The 19,899-nt window shown below is 32.2% G+C and overlaps 3 protein-coding genes across 7 annotated transcripts; 2 read left to right on the top strand and 1 right to left on the bottom strand.

Moving 5' to 3' along the window:
- Positions 1-914: 914 nt before the first annotated feature.
- LOC105200482 (glycerate kinase) lies at positions 915-3,820 on the top strand. The gene is made up of 3 exons (XM_039454772.1): positions 915-1,376; positions 1,459-1,612; positions 1,644-3,820. The coding sequence occupies exons 1-3, from the start codon at positions 1,333-1,335 to the stop codon at positions 3,561-3,563; spliced, it is 2,118 nt and encodes a 705-aa protein (XP_039310706.1). The 5' UTR covers positions 915-1,332; the 3' UTR covers positions 3,564-3,820.
- Positions 3,821-3,976: 156 nt separating this feature from the next.
- On the bottom strand, positions 3,977-8,999 carry LOC105200519 (small G protein signaling modulator 3 homolog). Of its 2 annotated transcripts, none has more exons than XM_039454771.1 (15): positions 8,797-8,999; positions 8,140-8,321; positions 7,938-8,036; positions 7,659-7,822; positions 7,365-7,575; positions 7,143-7,273; positions 6,819-7,052; positions 6,628-6,722; positions 6,407-6,552; positions 6,210-6,307; positions 5,961-6,140; positions 5,711-5,821; positions 5,138-5,448; positions 4,914-5,074; positions 3,977-4,749 (listed from the first exon to the last, which is right to left on the bottom strand). In XM_039454771.1, exons 1-15 carry the CDS (start codon positions 8,863-8,865, stop codon positions 4,557-4,559), a joined length of 2,385 nt encoding a protein of 794 aa, XP_039310705.1. In that variant the 5' UTR covers positions 8,866-8,999; the 3' UTR covers positions 3,977-4,556. The 2 variants fall into 2 exon arrangements, with proteins under 2 accessions (XP_039310705.1, XP_039310704.1); XM_039454770.1 differs by having other exon boundaries at positions 4,914-5,086; positions 8,797-8,865.
- Positions 9,000-9,420: 421 nt separating this feature from the next.
- LOC105200503 (ubiquitin carboxyl-terminal hydrolase 47) lies at positions 9,421-19,889 on the top strand. Of its 4 annotated transcripts, none has more exons than XM_011168080.3 (18): positions 9,421-9,558; positions 10,698-10,764; positions 11,716-11,934; positions 12,020-12,308; positions 12,419-12,597; positions 13,543-13,717; positions 13,782-13,903; positions 13,981-14,174; positions 14,262-14,506; positions 14,582-14,805; positions 14,884-15,051; positions 15,555-15,936; positions 16,029-16,391; positions 16,490-16,945; positions 17,019-17,272; positions 17,371-17,733; positions 17,812-17,978; positions 18,058-19,889. In XM_011168080.3, exons 3-18 carry the CDS (start codon positions 11,719-11,721, stop codon positions 18,206-18,208), a joined length of 3,948 nt encoding a protein of 1,315 aa, XP_011166382.1. In that variant the 5' UTR covers positions 9,421-9,558; positions 10,698-10,764; positions 11,716-11,718; the 3' UTR covers positions 18,209-19,889. The 4 variants fall into 4 exon arrangements, with proteins under 4 accessions (XP_011166382.1, XP_011166390.1, XP_011166398.1 ...); XM_011168088.3 differs by lacking the exon at positions 9,421-9,558 and adding an exon at positions 9,583-9,809; XM_011168096.3 differs by lacking the exon at positions 9,421-9,558 and adding an exon at positions 9,879-9,899.
- The last annotated feature ends 10 nt before the right edge of the window (positions 19,890-19,899 follow it).

The following is a 19,899-nucleotide window of genomic DNA, read 5'->3' as shown; positions in this document are numbered from 1 at the left end:
TTTCAAGCTCGTTTCATTATAAATTTGCGCATAACCGGGTACAGTTACATATCGAGTTTTAACGAATTTGATTTTATGCCCGTTTCTATTAATATAAGTTTATTTTAATCTCAGTTTAACTTTTTATTCTTTTCTAATTCATTTAATCTTTCTAATTCTAAATTAATTTATATTTGTAAAAATTGACATTGATGTTATATAATACAACTTTCAATACTTTCATTGTTCATATTTTTATAAGATTATTCCATTTTGATATAATTAATGAGATACACACATAATACTGTTAGTAATCTATAAATCACAATATATTTTTGTAAACGCGCGCGCGCGATTAAATTAAATTCAAAGTATACAAGAAAAAGATAAAAATATAATCAATGACTTTAATTTATTAAATATAAGAATAAAACATAATTAGTTTGTGCTCTCGAAATTAAAAATTAAATATATTATAATTTAATTATCTCTGGACTTTTCTGTAGGAATGTTCTGTTAACATTGTAATGTTTGTATCGGTATAAGATGAATTGCTAAGGAAAAGAGACGGACAAAATAAAGTTTTACATCTTCGATGTAAACTATGTTTACGCATTTCTTTTATTAACTTCTGTTACTAATGTTTATGTTACGGTGTCATCTTATATATAGTTGAATTAATTCAATGTTAATTATCTCTATTATTTCAATACGTATAACATTTCTCAGGAACCTATATATGTATAACTACTATATTAGATATTATTATGTACTTCCTTTTCCGATAAATACAAGGAATAAACACGAAACAAAAATTATAAGTAAATTAACGACTATATTCATAAATTCGCAAGTTGAGCTTTAGTATTCGATAATGCGAGGATGTATGCCGGAGAAACATAACTAAATTTTTTGGCGGGCCGAACGTAAAATTTGAGGTTATACCCCCTGGCTTTTACAGAGAACTTCGATAAAAAATAATTTGTAAAAAGTGAAAAAGAATTCGGTGCTGTACGTTAATAATTCAGTTTATTTTTCATTGTTTCTGCGTGTCAAGCTAGACTAATTATATATCTATGTATAACGTCTCGTATGAAAACTTATTTAAACTGCAATTTGTCATCTCGAAATACTCTCCGAGGTATTAAATAATTGCGTAACAAAATTATAAAATCGTATTTTGCGAAACTCTGAAAAAAAATCATGACCGTTCAATTTGAACGTCTCATATAACACTTGACGTGGAACGTAGTAGTGTAAAAACATTGATAAAAAAAATAAAGATGCCGCGGTGTTATCTCTCGCGGAGAATCTCATGTCACGCGTCACTGATGCATCTAATAATCCATAATAATGCGATGGAGAATAATATTCCACAAGCTTATTTCACACAACAGGCAAGTCTCGACTTTCATCATATTCAAGTTGAACGTCTTGAAGTGGATTGGCGTCTCGTTTATGTTTGTTTTGATTTTCTAGTCGTTTGGTTACTTTTCGTCCTAACCTCCTGAAAATTTCCAAGTGTACAAATTCAAATCGCGGTATGGCAACGGACACGAAATTCCTGTCGGAGTCGAGGACCGATCTGAAAGATATCTTCCGTGCCGCTGTGAAAGCGGTGTCACCGAGCGAGATCATAAGGGAAAGCGGTGTCACCGAGCGAGATCATAAGGAGACGAGTGAAACTTCGAGGTAACGCTCTCCACGTCGACGAGAGGAGCTTTCCGCTCAAGGGGGACGTTTACCTCGTCGGATTCGGCAAGGCGGTCATGGGAATGGCCGTGGAGCTCGAACGAGTGTTTGGTAATACTCTGAAGAGAGGTATCGTCAGCGTACCGAGTGTGTCGCGTGACGATATGTGGGCCTTCGAAGATAAATCCAGCTTTCCTAGGTTGCACGACAGTAGGATAATCTATTGCGAAGGTGGTGTTAACAATCAACCCGACGACAGATCGTTGGACACCACGCATAACATCATAGACCTGGTGGAAAAGCTGACCGCAACTGATACCCTTATAGTATTAGTGTCAGGTGGAGGCTCTGCGTTGCTGTACATGCCAAGGCCCGTCCTGGATCAGGAAGACAAGTTGGAACTCTGTAAAAGGCTTCAAAACGCAGGTGCCGACATCACAGAGCTTAACACCGTGAGGAAAAAGTTATCTTTGGTAAAGGGTGGTGGTTTGGCACGTATGGCCTATCCCGCGTCTGTTATTACGTTGATATTGTCCGATATCGTCGGCGATCCTATAGACTTGATCGCCAGCGGTCCTACTGTTTATAGTCCAAGAGCACCGAAGCAAGTCATTGCTATATTGAAAAAGTATAACTTGTATCAGTCACTAGAGGGTGATTTAAAGAAAGTCATAACATCTAAGGAGAAGTTTAATGACAAACCACTGTTAAATCCGGCCAAACAGTTCAAACACGTAACAAATATAATTCTAGGGAACAATAGAACGGCTCTTGAAGCTGCGAGCCTTGAAGCTTTGCGCAAAAAATTGACTCCGATAATATTAAGAAATGATATTACAGGAAATGTACAGGAAGTTAGTTTAGCATATGCTCATCTAACAAATCTGATATGTCTAGTTTTGCTAAATGAGATTGAGAAAGAAGAATTTTACGATAGAGTACGGACTATGTCAATACTTTCATTGCCTATTAATAAAGTCGATGAAATCTTTCGTCATATTACTAGCAATCTTAGTGGTATAGTTTTAATTGGAGGAGGAGAGCCAACGGTTGTAGTGACGGGTCAAGGAAAAGGCGGTAGAAATCAGGAGTTAGCTTTACGTTTTTCATTAGATTGGTTAGCAAAAATTAAAAGTTACCCCCGACTTACTGAGTATGATGTAATTATGCTCAGTGCGGGCACTGATGGTCAAGATGGTCCCACTGATGCAGCGGGTGCATTTGGTTATCCTGCCATCGCACCTGTGATGCATGATTTTTACTCAAAACTTGAATCTATGATTTCTAAAGAAAATACACAGACTGAACAACAAATAATGGTAGATGGAAAAACTCTGATCAATCCATGCAAACAACAGCAAACAAATAGACATCTAACAAAGTTCAATATTGAACCAAAGGATCAAGATTCTGATAATGTAACTGAAGAGTTTCCTGGAGAAGATATTAATGAACATATCAATGAATTAATATTAAAGACAATGGAAGCGGAACGCATGTTACCTGAAAATGTTCTAAAAGAAAATGATACGTACAATTTTTATTCACGCTTCAAAAAAGGGGCGGATTTGATTAAAACAGGAAAAACCGGTACCAATGTTATGGATTTACATTTTATTTATATCAAAAAACGTCAGTGCAAGTGTGAGATTGATTCATCTGATAAACCAATATATGAAGATATCTTGGACGTACATGATTTACATATTGACGCATCGACTATTGAAAAGTACAAGACTACACGTGCTTCTTTAAAATTTGACAAAGACAGACTTTTACAAATTCCATCTATTGAAGCTAAAGAGGAAAAGAAATCATTTCTTAACATAAAAATCATTGATGAAAATTTTAGAGATTCGTGCTACAATAAAAAAGAGCACAAACTGGATTAATTGAAAAATATATAAAGAATACATGTATGAAAAATTTTATATTATTGCATAATTACGTATAATTGTATATATAAAATAAATTATATGTTTGATAATATTTCTTTGGAGGAAAATGGATGAATTTTAAATATTGCAAATTTTTAAATATATATAGAATACTTCAATTATATTCGGTGTCAAAGGCACTGCTTAAAAATAAATCTCTTAAATGATAACATTTGCTACATAACATATCCATTATGCTTGAAAATGTGACAATATATGTATATATATATATATATATATTCTCTATATATACATAGAGATACGTATGTTTACAGAGATTGTGTAATATATATTTGTATATATGTATTATATATATTGTTTCTTGACTATCACGTTTTTTTCTTATGCAAAGAAATATAAAACTAATATTTCGTAAAGGAAAATATAATTACATAATAACATTTATATAATTAGACATAATACAACTTCAGTTATCTAATACTTTTCATCCAAATATTTTTATTTCATAGATATTATGCATGTCTAATTTTTTTCTGTAACTATTAATTATTTTGGTAAATAGAATTATTTTTGTAGATATTACAGAGATATTACTTTAAAAAGCTTCTTAAAATATTATTTGCTTGCATATATAGAGAGAAGTTTTAATATATAGTAAGATCTTTTCTATTATAACTATTCACTATCCGTGCAATTAAATAATATAAACTTTCTTTAATAACATTTATAAATGTTATATAATGATAAAAACGAGATTATTCATTTGTACATTATTCCTTAGTCATTAGTGTGTGCATTAAACTTCAAAATTGATGATAAAAATCTTTCAATCGTTAAAATTGTTATAAAAATTTTTTTTTAAATTAAAATATATTGATTTTTATATTATATTAAATTAGAGACTAGAAATGGAAAATTAGATCTCGAGTTTTTGGACGAAAACTAGAGAAATGGCATAGCCTTCTTAATTGTCAATTATATCATATGCTAAAGATCCCAACTAAATAAATGATGTTTGACTAGCATATCACGAACTCCATCTTTTAAAGGCTGTGATTGTTCCTTTTTAGGCGGTAATTCCCAGTCCGGATTCAAGTTAAATGCAAATTGACTTAATATTCTTAATTCACATTTTATTTGCACCCAACCTGGACTATTTATGAAGCTCCATGGTTGATACCTAAACGTTATATAAACTTTAAGTATCTCAATAAGAAAAAAAAATATATATTATTTTATAATACTATATATATATATATTATTTTACACATATGTAGGCGATACGTTCATACTTACCACTTTTGTACTACTTTACACATATGTAGGCGATACGTTCATACTTACCACTTTTGTACTACTTCTACACAGGAGCACAAAACTTCTAACCATAAATGAAGCACTTGTTCATTTAATCCGAGACAAATGAGAGAACGTAATTTTACATCCATCTGAGCATGTGCATTGTCATGTGTTAAATTTACAGATTGGACGCAACGATATAATAACTGAAAAATTTTCTTTATTATTTATTGGATACGCGAGAAGAATGGTAATAAATAATTTGATACCTCTTCTGGAGTCAAAACTTTGCCATCTTCATCTAACCTATATGTTTTACATAGTACCAATCGACTGTAAACAGAATTGAAGTCCTTTTCCACTTCTCTGTTGGAAGCTTCTTCTATAAATAACCACGGATGACACGGTCCACCCAAAAATGACGGTCTCTTCATTCCATGCTCTAATACTGCTTTCACAGTAGGACACAGTGTACCTCTTACTAAATCAGTAACAGCTTCGCTAACTGCATCATCTCCAGCGCATGTGTATTGTTTGCTTCGTTCATCCAGCAATTCTACAAACTTCGCGGGAAACCATCCTAAAAATGTGTTGTTAGATTAATATATTAAGTATCGTGTATTTATAATAAGATGAGAGATTATTATAAATTCACTTTAAGGATTTATCATATATGATTATTAATGATATATATTATAAAAAGGAAAATGACGAAACATAATATAAAATTAAAAAACTAATAGCAAACAATCAGAATTTATGATATAAATTCACTTCATTGTACTCTAATACTATCAAATTTTATATATATATATATATATACATATATATATATATATTACCTCTTAATCCATTCAGTTCTCCTACCCAGCAATGTTCATCTTTCTGACTAATAATTGTAATTATATCATTTTTTCGAAAACCAAGCTCATCGTCATCGTGTCTCTCAAAATCTGTAACAAGATTTAATATATTTGCACAGCAGCGCGCACATTTTTCAACTGATTATTTGTTAAATAACGTAAGAATTTTTACTTTAAGTCTTATAAAAATTATATCGTGCTATGCAATAATAGAAAAAAATATGTATACCTAATAAAGCTTTTGCCCTTCTTTTTCGCGTTCGTGATACATTGACATAATTGTCATGGTCTTTGGAATGACTTTCCATTGTATAATCTGCTATAAGTGCAACATTATTTAATTTTGGATCAACGTTTATGAAATGCCTTGCAACTTGTAAAACAGCTTCCCTTAGATCAACTAGAATTTCTGAAAATTCATGTATGAAATTAAAGACATCAATTTTATTAAAAATTGTAATAGCTAGGTGTTACATACCTGTTTGACGAATATTTTTAGATTTTGCGTCGTCTTCACTGTCATCATTTCCAAATAAAATTGATTGTAACACTGACTTGCTTCGCTTCATTTGACGTCTGCAAAAATATCATAAAGCATATAAGGAAAAGAAAAAAAATTAACCATTCTGATTGTTAGTTACTATTAAATAGTAATGCATTTTTCATTGTTCATACCTATTCAAATGTTGTTTCGGCAAATTCGGTACTGCATCTGGATTTCCTACCAGTCCGCCTTGATCAGCCATTAAATAAGCTAAATGACGACGTCGGTGAGTCTCGACTAATACATCTGTTAGTGATCCACTAACTTCTAAAGATACCTAAAAAAATATATAAATGAAATACTAAAACAGATTTTATCAAATTTCTAAAATTGTATTAAGAAAAAAACATACGTTGAATAATTGGTCCACATCATCAATGTCTCCTGGTATATCTGACAGGGCATTAAATATTTGTGCAGAGTTTTCCAGTTGCTTCAAGTCTGTTTCTGAAAAACATTTAACGACAACAAGCATTTTATATAAAATACAATTATGTAAAATAATAGATCACTATTTATAATAAATATTTATTAAATATATACCTTTTATTTTTAACATTCCAAGTGTGATTTGGAATAAAACTATAGACCCATCGAAGAGAAACATGTCCCATATTCGTAATAATATTTTCATGTGCACCACTGATGCAAATAAAGTCAAAAACCAGTGGAGAGATATAAGACTTAATTCTATATCGTGTTGCATCAAAACATGATCTATATCAGGAAGATAATTAGCTACTAAAGTGCGAAGTACTCTTTGATCAGCTTGAATACCTATAAAAATAATAATTATAAATTAATATTATAATTGGCATAACATTTTTATAACTTTGAATATTTGATAAGATTGACAAAATATTTTACCCAATAATGTTGAAGAGTAATAAGAGGCTGGTAACAAATCTTCTACTATTGTTGCCATCATCCAGAATGCATCTTCCTCTTCCAAAAGTAATAATAATGATGCTGCCATTGTACCCGTACCTTGACAGTAACTTGATATAAAAATAAAAAAAAATTATATATTACTATTATAAATTTAACTTGACAAAATAGCTTTAAAATTAATCATGTGCTTCTCCATACCCAATATCGGGATATAGCCAGGCTAAGGCACGCAGAACGCGTCTTAAACGGGGTATACCAGTACTATGAAGATGACTGAAACACGCATTAGCTGGCATAATGCGAAGGAGGTCTTTCTCTATTTGCTTATTGGTCATTAATGCGTCATTACTCGAGGCTTTTACTATATCTTTGTACATTATTTCCGATGAACACTTTTTCTGAAGTGCTCCTATAATTAAAGATGTATTTTCGTCACTTATTGAAAATGTATTTTTGTAACTTATACTAAAATTTGTTTTTGTTGTTTTATACCTGACATACGTATCCAAATTTGAGGTCTCAAAGAATGGGGTATGCCGCGGCGAACCATTTCACGTAATTTATCTGTACGTGGTAGATTTCGATCCATATTTTGCCAAGAAAGTTCTGCCACTTCTTTGTTATGGCTGAATTCTAAAAGAGCGATCCATTGTAATCTAAAAGAGCAAATCAAAATATTTTAATTTGTCTACTTTTATATCTCTATTATAAATATAATTATAATAGTTATAGGTATATATTAGGTTTGTAAAGAAGATATGATTAATTAACCTGTGTTGAGGATCTTCAACAAACGGTATTCCTAATAATTTTTTTGAATTTTGCTCAGGACCGTCTTCTTCCTCCACACGAAAACCAAATTCATCAAATCTAAAATTGTTATAAATATCATTTTGTATTATGCCTTCTATAATTAAATATTCTTTTATATATTGTAAATTTGACATATTACTTCATACATATTAAGTCTTACCTGTATTCAGGCTGTGAATTTGGATCATCAGGCTGATTTAACTTAGCTAAGATGTCTTGTGGCCACATGGATGGAGTTAATGCTGAAAATGGACCACCTGGTGCTGGTGATAAAGCTTCACCACACAAACTTCCAATTTCTACCTCAACCTCATCTTCGGAGATGGCGGTTTCTAATTTTTTCTAAAACATACAATTAGATTAGACAAACATAAAATATGCAAATAAATAATCAAAATAGAATAGTACATAATACATTTTTTTAATTTTTTTATTGTAAATAGTAAGTTACATAGCAATTTTAGTTAAATTTATTTTTTTCATTATTTTCTTATATATTATTTTTATTTTTCATATAATTATATTTATTTATTTTTTATCATTTTTTACAATATCATTATTCTTTATTCATCTTTTATACACTTTCCTTTTCTATCAATCTTTAGAAGTTTGAAGTTACCATATAGAGATCCATTTGTGGACATTATATTCAGTTGTCATGTTTTTTATTTCATTTAATATATTTTTATACGTTAAAAGTATCATTGTAAATTTCCGAGAAATGATTTGGATGATTTGGACTCGATTCCACATGTTACTTTATCAAGTCTCGCAAAAGTTGACGTAGCGTCGTAGGTTCGACTATGTGAGTACTCACGTTGTGTTCCTCTTTTCCAACATAACCATCGTGATCGCGCACGTTGAAGAACGATTTGGCCAGATCCATCAGTGCGGAAATGTCCTCGATCGAGGCCTTGATTTGTTAATGCGTCAGATTTCCATTGATTCCCATTGACATCTCCCGTCTCTCGTTCACCATGAGCCACCGTGAGCGTGTGAGCTGTCAACGTCAGGCTATAGTGGAGCGTGGAGCGCCATGGAGCGACGTCATGTATGTACCAATAGAAAAAAAGAAAATGACCTGCGTCACACTACGTAGCGTTGCGTAGCGTCATCTGAGTTTTTATTTCAGAATTTTGCCGAAATGAAAAGAAAAAAAAAAGAATAAAATACAGTGCTCATATTTTTTGGAAACGCGTGCTGAATGTGTCTCGCGTACGCAAAGCGCTTTGTAAAGGGTTGTGTAAAGAGAAATTCTGAGGGAGCCCTCACATCCCTCTTTGCACAGTCCTGACCGGATGTGTATCACTGTTCCGGCATCCCATGCCCAGAATGTCCCAGAACGGAGCGTCAAGAGAGGAAGAGAGAGGACGAGAAGTGAGGAGAGGAAGAGAGGAAACTCCTGCCGAGATCCCGTTACCTGCCTTAGCTCCGAAAGACGACGGTAGGGCGCAGCACCGAACGGTCGTTCCCCCTCCTCGCTTCTCATCCGGCCGTCGAGCGCGACTAGCGCGAGTGATGCGCCGTGCAGGAAAACATGGCGTAAAGTGAGTGCGTTGCACATGTGTCAGTGATTTCGGTAAGGGGTCAGTTCCTGAATCGTGAGGTCGGCGCATACGTACCGCGAAGTGGTTGCCGCGAACACCGGCAGGCACATTGCTGGACACTTCGGGATCGGCACGCCGAGCGGATATCGCGATACTCGCCGGAGAACACGCCGGGAACGCGCGCGGCACGGAGACGCACGGGGGAGCGAGAGAGACGCTGGACTCTCTCTCTCTCGATCAGTCTCCGCTCTGTCATTGCGGAAATTCATTTGGCCGGCCGTTCGTACGTTTGTTCGTTCATTCGTTCATTCGCGCAGCATTCTCTCGATTCTATCTCGGATCAAGTCCTTTTAACTAGGCCGCAGCGGCCGCGGTAAATGCCCGTTTCAAGCCTGTCGATGCAAATCCGCGACCATTCTGCGATGGTCTCGGCGCCGATCGCGGGATCGGTCGCGGGTATACGCGCAGCGCGATATCGGGAGGGCAGCTAGCAGAGCTTTCCCTGGCACGGCGACGCATTCCGATCTTCTGAATGTCGTGCCGCCTCCGATCTTCGTACGCGCTGATATATGCTATCTTTTAACGCGGCTGAGCGGATATTTGTATTTACATAACACGCGTAATACACGCGTGACGCGCGAGTGATGCTAGTAATGCGGCACGATTTAACCGGATCGAGAGATCCCTGATGATAACGTCTTCGTCGATGTCAATTTGTTTAAAGCAATTCCTTCCATTGCTCCCTGTGTCTTGTGCATGAAGTACTTGGACACAAAGTACTTGTAGAGACTGCCGAAGTTTTATTAAATATCTTGAATCTTCTCTCTCTAATCGTTACATTATCTTCTACATATTGTTATATGTCGATTGTTATTTGTCAAATACCAGTTATGTTTATCGCAATTGAATACATTGATATATTTATTGCTCTAGACAAAATTTATCATATCTGAAGTGCGATTGAGTGCACATTGCGAAAGTAAATACATCTATAAATAGTATAAAAAATGTAAAATATTTTGATAAAAATTAATTTATATAGAACAGCACATGTCACTTCTAATGATAGTAATCCGATCAGTTCTTCATATTACATGTGTGATCTAAATATATATTTTTATTATATATTTATTTTCAATATTGTACATTTACATGTATTATATATTTTTAGGTTGGCTCAGTTCATTAGGAATAAACAATCTAAAGTATACATCACAAATAGACCAAAAAAAAAATAGGTAAGTTTTAATAATAAAAATCTAATTTAACTCCCAGATTTTTCAATTATCTGTAAAACATTTTAGGCATACATAATCAACATAAATTTTGCATGTTAGTATGTATTCTTATTTATAATTGGATGTTTGCTTGTAATTAAAAAAAAACCCAACACTAAAATTCATAAAGATAATTCCTATTTTATAAAAATACATTGTAAAATACTTTCTGCTTGTACATATGTAATAACTAAATAAGAGTATGTAGAGAATCTTAGAGAATTTATATTCTTGTAGAGAATCTGGTTATGTAGAATAATAGAAGTGAAAATTTATAATTAACGAATAATATAATTGTAATAATTATTTGATATTTTAATTTTGTCTGACAGTTTAATAAAAGACGATTATAAAATAGGAAAGCAGAGAGACGGAAAGAGAGATGGGTTGCGATCTCAGAAAAGAGAGCCATTTCACAAGCTTGGTTTAGACATTCTAAATATAGCTGGAGGCTCTATAGGCTTTCCGTACTGTGTCATGCCGCGCACAGCAGCATGCTGCTGTGTTGCGTAGATCTCCCTCATTTTCTGCCGTCAGTATGGCAGAATGCCAATTTTTGTCTATTCAAAAGTATCTAATAAATTTTTAATAAGCTTTTGAATTTTTATAAACAAGAAATATTACATTTTTTTGTTCTGATGTCATAATATAATAATTTTTTATATTAAAACATTTTTACTATAGATTATTAATTATTATTCATTGTATTTTTATAATTTGATAATACTCAATTTTATTTACAGTTAGATACAAATTGGCATTGTTACAATTATATTTATATCTGCGCTAAAGGAAATCACATACAAATTTTCTTAGAAAGTTATTTTATTATAAGAATACCTCAGATGATATTATTTGCTATAGCAAAAATATGATTTAATAAGATTTATACGTTTGATATTTTGTTTACAGATCATGGTTTGCAAAGCCGGTGACAAGACTCGAGTATGTGTCATTCAATTTAATATGCCTTTGGAGGCAAACCATAAACTTTGTACCAGCAACAAATATCCCTTATATGTATCTACATGCGTCAAGGAAGTCTACAGTTATATTGAAGAACACTATGAAATGCGACCGGATAGCTTTAAGTTGCTTCTACACACATCAATTGATAATCATAGTAAATTGGTTAGTTATATTCTTCAAATATCTAGTATTGTACATATGTAATTATAAAAATACGTTCTAACGTAATCTACATGATGTCCATTAGTTTGATTTGTCTGATGCAAAAGACAAAACAATGGAACAGCTTGGATTGGATTTCTCAGTTGATTTATCTGACGTGAAACATACTCTATTTGTCGTTGATCCAGTAGAACCCTTTGTTTTTGACTTAACGTCATTAAAGGACTTTAGTCTGCCAACGTTTAATCACACAAGTGTACCGTCCCTTCAGCCAATATGGACTGAGGAGAATATTGTTAGGAAAGATGTTAAGGACGATGTTGGATATGGTAGAGAAGAAGTTAATTTCAGAAGTTTTATTAAAACTGAAACAAGTATGTAAGCACCATTTTAGGACTTATTTTAATACAAATTTATATATATTAACAAAGATCTTTTATTAGTACTTTTAAATATATATTTGCATGTAATTAATTTCTTTAAGGCTACGTCGGTTTAGTCAATCAAGCAATGACTTGTTACTTGAATAGTCTTCTACAAGCTTTATACATGACACCAGAATTTCGTAATGCATTATACAATTGGGAATATGTGGATGGTTCAGAAAAGGATGAAGCTCTAAGCATACCATATCAATTACAGAAATTATTTCTCAATTTACAGGTATAATATGTGTTTATAAAAAGCTTAAAGCGCGCTAAAAATAACGCGCGCGCGCGCGTGTGCGTGTGTGTGTGTGTGTGTACATTTATAAGTTATATATATATATATATATATATATATATATATATATATATTTATTTATTTATTAGGGGTGTGCAGGTACCCGAACTTCGGGTCAGGATTTTTTTTCGGGATCGGGTCGGACCCGAAAGTTTGTAAAGTTCTGGTATCCGAAATTGAGTCGGGAACCGAAATCGAGTCGGGTTTCGAAATCCTGTCGGAACCCGAAATTGAGACAAAATCCAAAATTTTGTAATTTTGAGGATCTAAAATTGGGTCAAGAAGCGGTTATAGATCTAAATACCTTATACATTGATGTGAGAAAAAAATTGCTAAATTTTAATAATTATTTGTTTGAATGTTACCCTAATAAAATTTTTTTCGAATGTAAATATATATTTATTTAGTACAACGAGTGGCCACTAATTTAATTATCATTTTTAAGTAAATACTTAAATATGTACTGTAAGTAAATATTTCATTGGCAGTATTCAAATTTAGTAATTCAATATAAACGAAATGCTTTACGTAAATTTAGTAATTTTTTTCTCACATCAGTGTATAAAAAGTATCTAGATCTCTGACTGCTACTTGACCCGACTTTAGATCAGACTACTCAAAATTTACAAAATTTTGGAATTTCGTTTCGATTTTGGCTCCCGATTTCGGGTACCCGAACTTTACAAATTTTCGGGTCCCGACCCGATCCCGAAAAAAATTTCCGACCCGACCCGAATCCGAAATCTCGAGTACCCGCACACCCCTAATATGTATATTCATATATAATTATATATGAATAATTTATATATATTCATGTATGCATATATATATATATATATATATAATTTTTTTTTTTTTAATAATATAATCATGTTTCTTAAATAGACGTCTACAAGATCTGCAGTAGAAACTACATCTTTAACGAAAAGTTTTGGATGGGATTCTACCGAGGCATGGCAACAACATGATATTCAAGAACTTTGTAGAGTTATGTTCGATGCATTGGAACAAAAATTCAAAAATACGGAACAAGCAGATCTAATCAATAGACTTTACGAAGGTACAAAGTATCATTATGTGTGCGAGTTGTGAAAATATCTATAATTTGTTTTTTATGTAATTAGGAAAGATGATCGATTACGTTAAATGTCTTGAGTGTGGAACAGAGAAATCAAGAGAAGATACTTTTCTCGATATCCCATTACCAGTTAGACCATTTGGAAGCAATGTTGCATATAATAGTGTGGTAATATATTGTTGCAGTTTAACATACCATTTATATTTATATGTACATATATATAAGAAAAAGTTTTCTTTTTGTAGGAGGAAGCAATTAGAGCGTTTGTTCAATATGAAACATTGGAAGGAGTTAATCAGTATCATTGTGAAAAGTGCAATAAGAAATGTGATGCGCATAAAGGCTTGAAGTTTACGAAATTTCCATATTTATTAACATTACATCTCAAACGATTTGATTTTGATTATAAAACTTTCCACAGAATCAAGCTCAATGATAAGTATGTAAATTGTACAATGTTGTATTTGATTAATAAAAATTCTATTCCTAATTTTGAAATAATTTTACATTATCTGTGTTATTTTAGAGTTACGTTCCCGGATATATTAAATTTGAACTCTTTTATCTCGTCCACAACGAGTCAAGAATCTCCCGGTGGTGAGGAAGACATTGGCTTAGGTATCAAATGCGATGATAGTTCTACGACAGATAGCGGTACTTTAGATGATGATTGTGCGCCATGCGACAACAGCCTTTCCAACAGTAATCATTCAGCCAGTCATGATCAAGATGGTGATCATCAAGATGATCATGATCATCAAGATGATGAAGGTATAATATTATGGGTGTGATCATTTATTGAAATAATTTTCAGAATTATTAGAGGATGTGTATGTACACCTTCAGGTATTGATATGAGCAACGGACCGTCGACGTCGAGTTGTGCTACGCATAGTCATGAGAACGAAAAGAATCGTGGTACTTATATGTTGGGAAAAGGCCCATATATGTATGAACTGTTCTCAATCATGATTCATAGTGGCAGTGCGAGCGGAGGTCATTATTATGCTTATATAAAAGATTTCAGAACTCAAGAATGGTTATGTTTTAATGACCAGAGTGTAACTCAGGTATGAAAATTAATCTTCCAATAATTTATTATATTTTTTGACATTATGAATAATTTTTTGTTTGTGTTATATTTTCAGATAACTCATGACGATATTCAGAAAACATATGGCGGTGGGCCTTCAAGGGCGTATTATAGCGGTGCATATAGCAGTAGCACGAATGCATATATGCTCATGTATAGGCAAATCGATCGTGCTCGTAATACTCTACCTATGCAAACCCAAGATTTTCCACAACATATTCAGGTAAAATTTCAATAAAAACTAGAACTTAGAATAACTTTTGTAATAACTTTAAATTAGAATAGTTTGTTTCCAATAGAATTAATAGTAAATAAAATTATTTATCAATTTGCAAAATCAATTATCATATTATTTGTTCAATTTGCAATGGTAGTTTTAAATCTAGTTAAACATAATTATCTAGTTATTATAATTTCTTTTTTACGACAGCAAAAAATTAGAAAATTTTTCAATGATTAAAAATTTTTTAAAAATTATGTATAAAAAGCGGGCAAATGAGAGTTTGGCGCAGTTATTATAGATGCAATGGTTTAATTTTAATGATCTTAAGTATGGAGTGTTCTTGTTATTTTATATTGTTTGTTTTTTAAGGAATTGTAATTGAACAGAGGTCCTTTATAACTAATATATGCAAAAGATTTGTTAATGTTTTTATAATTTATATGAAGACCCATTTTTTCCTAAGGTATTCTATATTACTTATTATATTACTTTGTCATGTATAGGAATTATTGAAGAAGATGAAGGAAAATGAAGATAATGATAGAAACAATCGTGAAAAGCAAATGTCTATAGATAGAAGATTGAAAGTGTATTGTCATCATCCGGTAGAAGGAAAATTATTAAATATCAAATTATATGTCATGCCTGATATTACTTGGGCTGAAGCAACAGAGAAAGCATATAAGAAATTTGGTCTTGAAAATGTAGTGAGTCTGGATCAGTGTCGTTTAGTTAGCTATGAACATAATACTGATTTAATTGAATGTAGTTATGATGATCGAGAGCATGAACCTGTTGGAAAAATATGGCGTGTTTCACGTCGATTTGATTTATTATTAGAAATTCGTCGCAAAGATCAAAAGTTCGAAACGTATTTACCAGGTGGTGAGTACAAAACAATATGGGTGTGTGTATATGCGTGTGTCTATGGCCAATTATAAAATAAAAATTTTAACTTTTCAAATGTTACGTTTCAGGAGTTGCAACTAAAGTATTTGTCATAGATGTAGCTCGAGAGGAGGTAATTGACGGTCCGATCGATATCAGAGGTTTATTGTTACAAAGTGTTAAAGAATATAAACAAACCGTAGGAAAAATTATTAATGTGGATCCTAAAGAAATGAAAGTAATATTGCAAAAATTTTCGGAAACTAGACCAGTGGAAAATGATGATAGTGATCTTCATACTGAAGGATTTTATAACGCAAGTAAAATATTCATATCAACGATGTATGATATAGATAATAACAAACCTTTTCAAGAATCAACAGTACACAGAATCATAGAGAATTTTAGACATGTTATTTCTCTGCATGTCCAGTTACCAGATATCAGTAAAGGTATGATTTTTAAATACTTAAAAGGATAAATGTTAAATAATAGTCATATACTTGTAATTGCTACCTGAAAATTCTAATTTGTTGTAATTTCTATGTAGAAAGTTTGGAATTGAATATCCCGTTATTAGACGATAAATACGAGAAAAAGGAAAATTCTGTTACTAGTGGTTCATCTAAACTTTGCGTTTTTGAATCACATTGGGATACCATTTTGAAATACAGTGAAACCTCGAAAAGTTGTACACGAAGTAGCGAGGATTCCACCATATATACGTCTTATAAATTTATAAGTCCTCAGTTAGAAGAGGCTGAGGAATGGAATACTCCTGAACAAAGTAACAGTGAAGATAGCAGCCTTAGTGATAGTGATAAAACGTTGGTCGGTGATGCGCCGGAAGGTGTCGATATTGAACCGCAATCAATGTGGCCTAGGCGCAGCTGTTTTAAGGATTATAAAATTTCAAAGAAATTCGAAATAGAAAACTGGGATATTGATGACGATTCCGATTACTACTTTAGAGCTACTCCATACGCAGATAGTACTCAACAAAAATGTATGTTGTCAAAGTCATTTTAATGGCAATGACTGTTGATCGCTTCATTTAATTTTCTTTTTCTTTTTTACAGTACTTAAAGTATTAGTGGATAAAAGAATGAGATTGAGCACTTTGAAGAAAGATTTAGTACCATTTGTAGGTGTACCTGTGGAGTATTTTAAAATTTTTCGTCTATCGAGTTCTGGCGAATCAGAATGCAGCTGTTTGACGGAGCAGCTTAATTCATACGAAGATGGTGAGAGACTTAATGTAAAACTCGGTCGAGCTTTGCGTAACGGAGAATTTAAAGTAAAATTATATCAGCTATTGATCGACTCCACTGAGGTTTGTATAATTTTTTCTTATTTTACATCCATAGTTAATTCTATACGTTACATTATTATGTTATTAAAATTTTTTATTATATATTAAAATTTTATTAGCCTTACAAATTTTTATGCGAATGGATTGTCTCGAAAGATATGACGGTTGGACATGCGAAAAAAGAGATATTAGCAGAAATAAAGAGAAAATATGATATAGATATACCATATGAAAAATGCCGACTTAGGAAAAAGTATTATAAGACAGCCTCAAAGGTATTTCTAAACGAACAGAAGTTTGCCGATCTTCGATTTCATTCGCAATTTGAAATGATTGTTCAAGAGCTACCAGATAAAGAAACAGTCACAGACACTAATCAAATTGTCTTGTTCGTCAAGAGGTGGTTGCCAGCAAAATTACAATTGGGACAATTTCAAGAAATTGTTATGGATAGCAGAACCGTTGAAGAACTAAAAAAGAAAGTAAGTCGCGTAAAACAATCGTTTTATATATCAATAAAATGATAAAATAAATTTTAACTAAACTTGTGCTTTTTCTAGCTTTCCTCAATATCAGATATTCCGGAAGAGCATATAGATATAGCAAAGGGGAAAGGTAATTTTCCATGTGACAATTCTGTGCTGCGGATCCAAAATGAGCATGATTGGAACGAACATCACGATAGTTTATCTTTCAATTTTGAAGATGGTGCCGTCTTCTTGTATAGGTATATGTTTATTTCCTAATCGTTAAAGTTTAATGTGCAATACCTTTCAATATCATTAAATGTTTGAATTTTGTTTTAGGGACAATAGGGAAAAACCAATAGATTTAGATCCTGGCGACGTAATGGAAATCGCTCTTAAGGAAAATTCACGCTTAACACCGCTTTCTACTACTTCGAGTTACAGTCCACGTCGGGAGAGAGCACTTAAAATATATTTGGATACCGAATGATCGTCCATAGAGAGAGAGCGCCAATCTCCTAAAAATGAGTTGCTAAATAGACGGATGTGTGAACACAAAACATTTTCGCTTAAAATGATTAGATATTGGATATTAGCAAAATCATATTTCTTCAATGCAATATTTCCTCAAATGCCAAATGTTTTGTGTTCCAGTGAGTCTTCAGCATTTCAAAGCTTCCGCGTTCCTAAAAGTTTTCGGCTTTTTCTCGAAACTATTGGATTTTTGAAAGTGTTTGGATTCATGAATTGTTATATAGTAACACATAATTCGGAATCTCGGTACTCGTACCTGATTTCGAGATTTCTAGACTTTATATGAAGTGTAAAATATGTCCAATATCACCTGGTCTGTTGAATCAGTTTTCCATCTATAGAATCGAATTAAGCAGCACAATTAACTGTAAAGAGAAACTAATGATATAGCAATGAGAGCAAATTTTTTGTTTTAATGAAAATTCACGTGTGTGATTTTTCAATAATTTGCATGACAATGTAACTTGTGTTCCTGTTACCTTACTATTCTTATGAATTTGCTCGGGTTTTTTTTCTATTGCATGTAGAGAAACCTTTATATCATTATATGTTAAAATATATTTATAAAATAGGTATTGTGCTCTTTGTTGGAACGGTTATTGTCTGTCTAGTATTATATAAGAACTGCACTAGTACAAAAACTATCCTCGACAATACTTTTGTTGTTATTTATCTGGCATATACAATGTGATTAACTTGTATTTTTCTAATATATCAAATGATTATAAATTTACTACTTTATGAAACTTTAATAAGCTTTGCCAACTATTTTCGAATTTAAAATGTATTATATATAGCATTTTAACGTGGTAATTATGTGATGGCGTGTGTCAAATTACTAAATGTGATCAATTTTTTAATAACAGATATATTATCATATGTACGTTTTATTATTTTTCACTTAACCGAAATATACTAATAATGTGCATGAATTCGGAAATAGTGATAGTTTTTTTTTTAGAAAGAAATTTTGCGATAGAAAATGATTTTTTATGTCTCTTATTCTTATTACCAATATACATAAAACTCGAGAGCATTTCTGCTCAATTTATATTTGATTTCATTTGTACTTTAAAATATGTACGTATCATCTTTGTAACAACACTTACAAATACTGAAAATAACTTCTTATAGGTTCAAGAGATGTGCACGGAAGTGTTCTGACTTGAAAGTGTGAAACATTCATTGCTGTAGCTGCCAATATTTATTTGCTTGGAGAAGCTGCTTTCTATTAATTTTTTTTCTCGTAAAGATGAAAGATTGATTGAAGTAGACCAAGTGGTAACTTGATAGTTCTATTTGTTGCATCTTTATTTATTTTGTTATCCTCTATTAACGTTTTATTTATCATTTTGGAGCTAGGCTTCACATATCGTTTGATCGTTTTTATATAATCGTTGAACGAAGAAAAATATCAATGCTGATACTATCTTTTTTAACAAGGTAGATGAAGGCAATGAGATACATTTGATCCTTTTTGTGAATAAATTAATTGTAAGATCGTGGAATACATCTCTCTGGACACGAATAAACAGATTATAATTTGAAACTCTTTAATAATCGGCGATGAAGGTTATTCTCTGTATAATACACTAAAGTTATGAAACAAATTATATTTATAATTATTAACAATGAAATATTGAAGTG

This window comes from Solenopsis invicta, chromosome 11, assembly GCF_016802725.1.
Source record: "Solenopsis invicta isolate M01_SB chromosome 11, UNIL_Sinv_3.0, whole genome shotgun sequence".
Lineage (NCBI taxonomy): Eukaryota > Metazoa > Arthropoda > Insecta > Hymenoptera > Formicidae > Solenopsis > Solenopsis invicta.
Note: the sequence above shows the minus strand (reverse complement) of the source record. Positions and strands in the feature narration are given on the sequence as shown.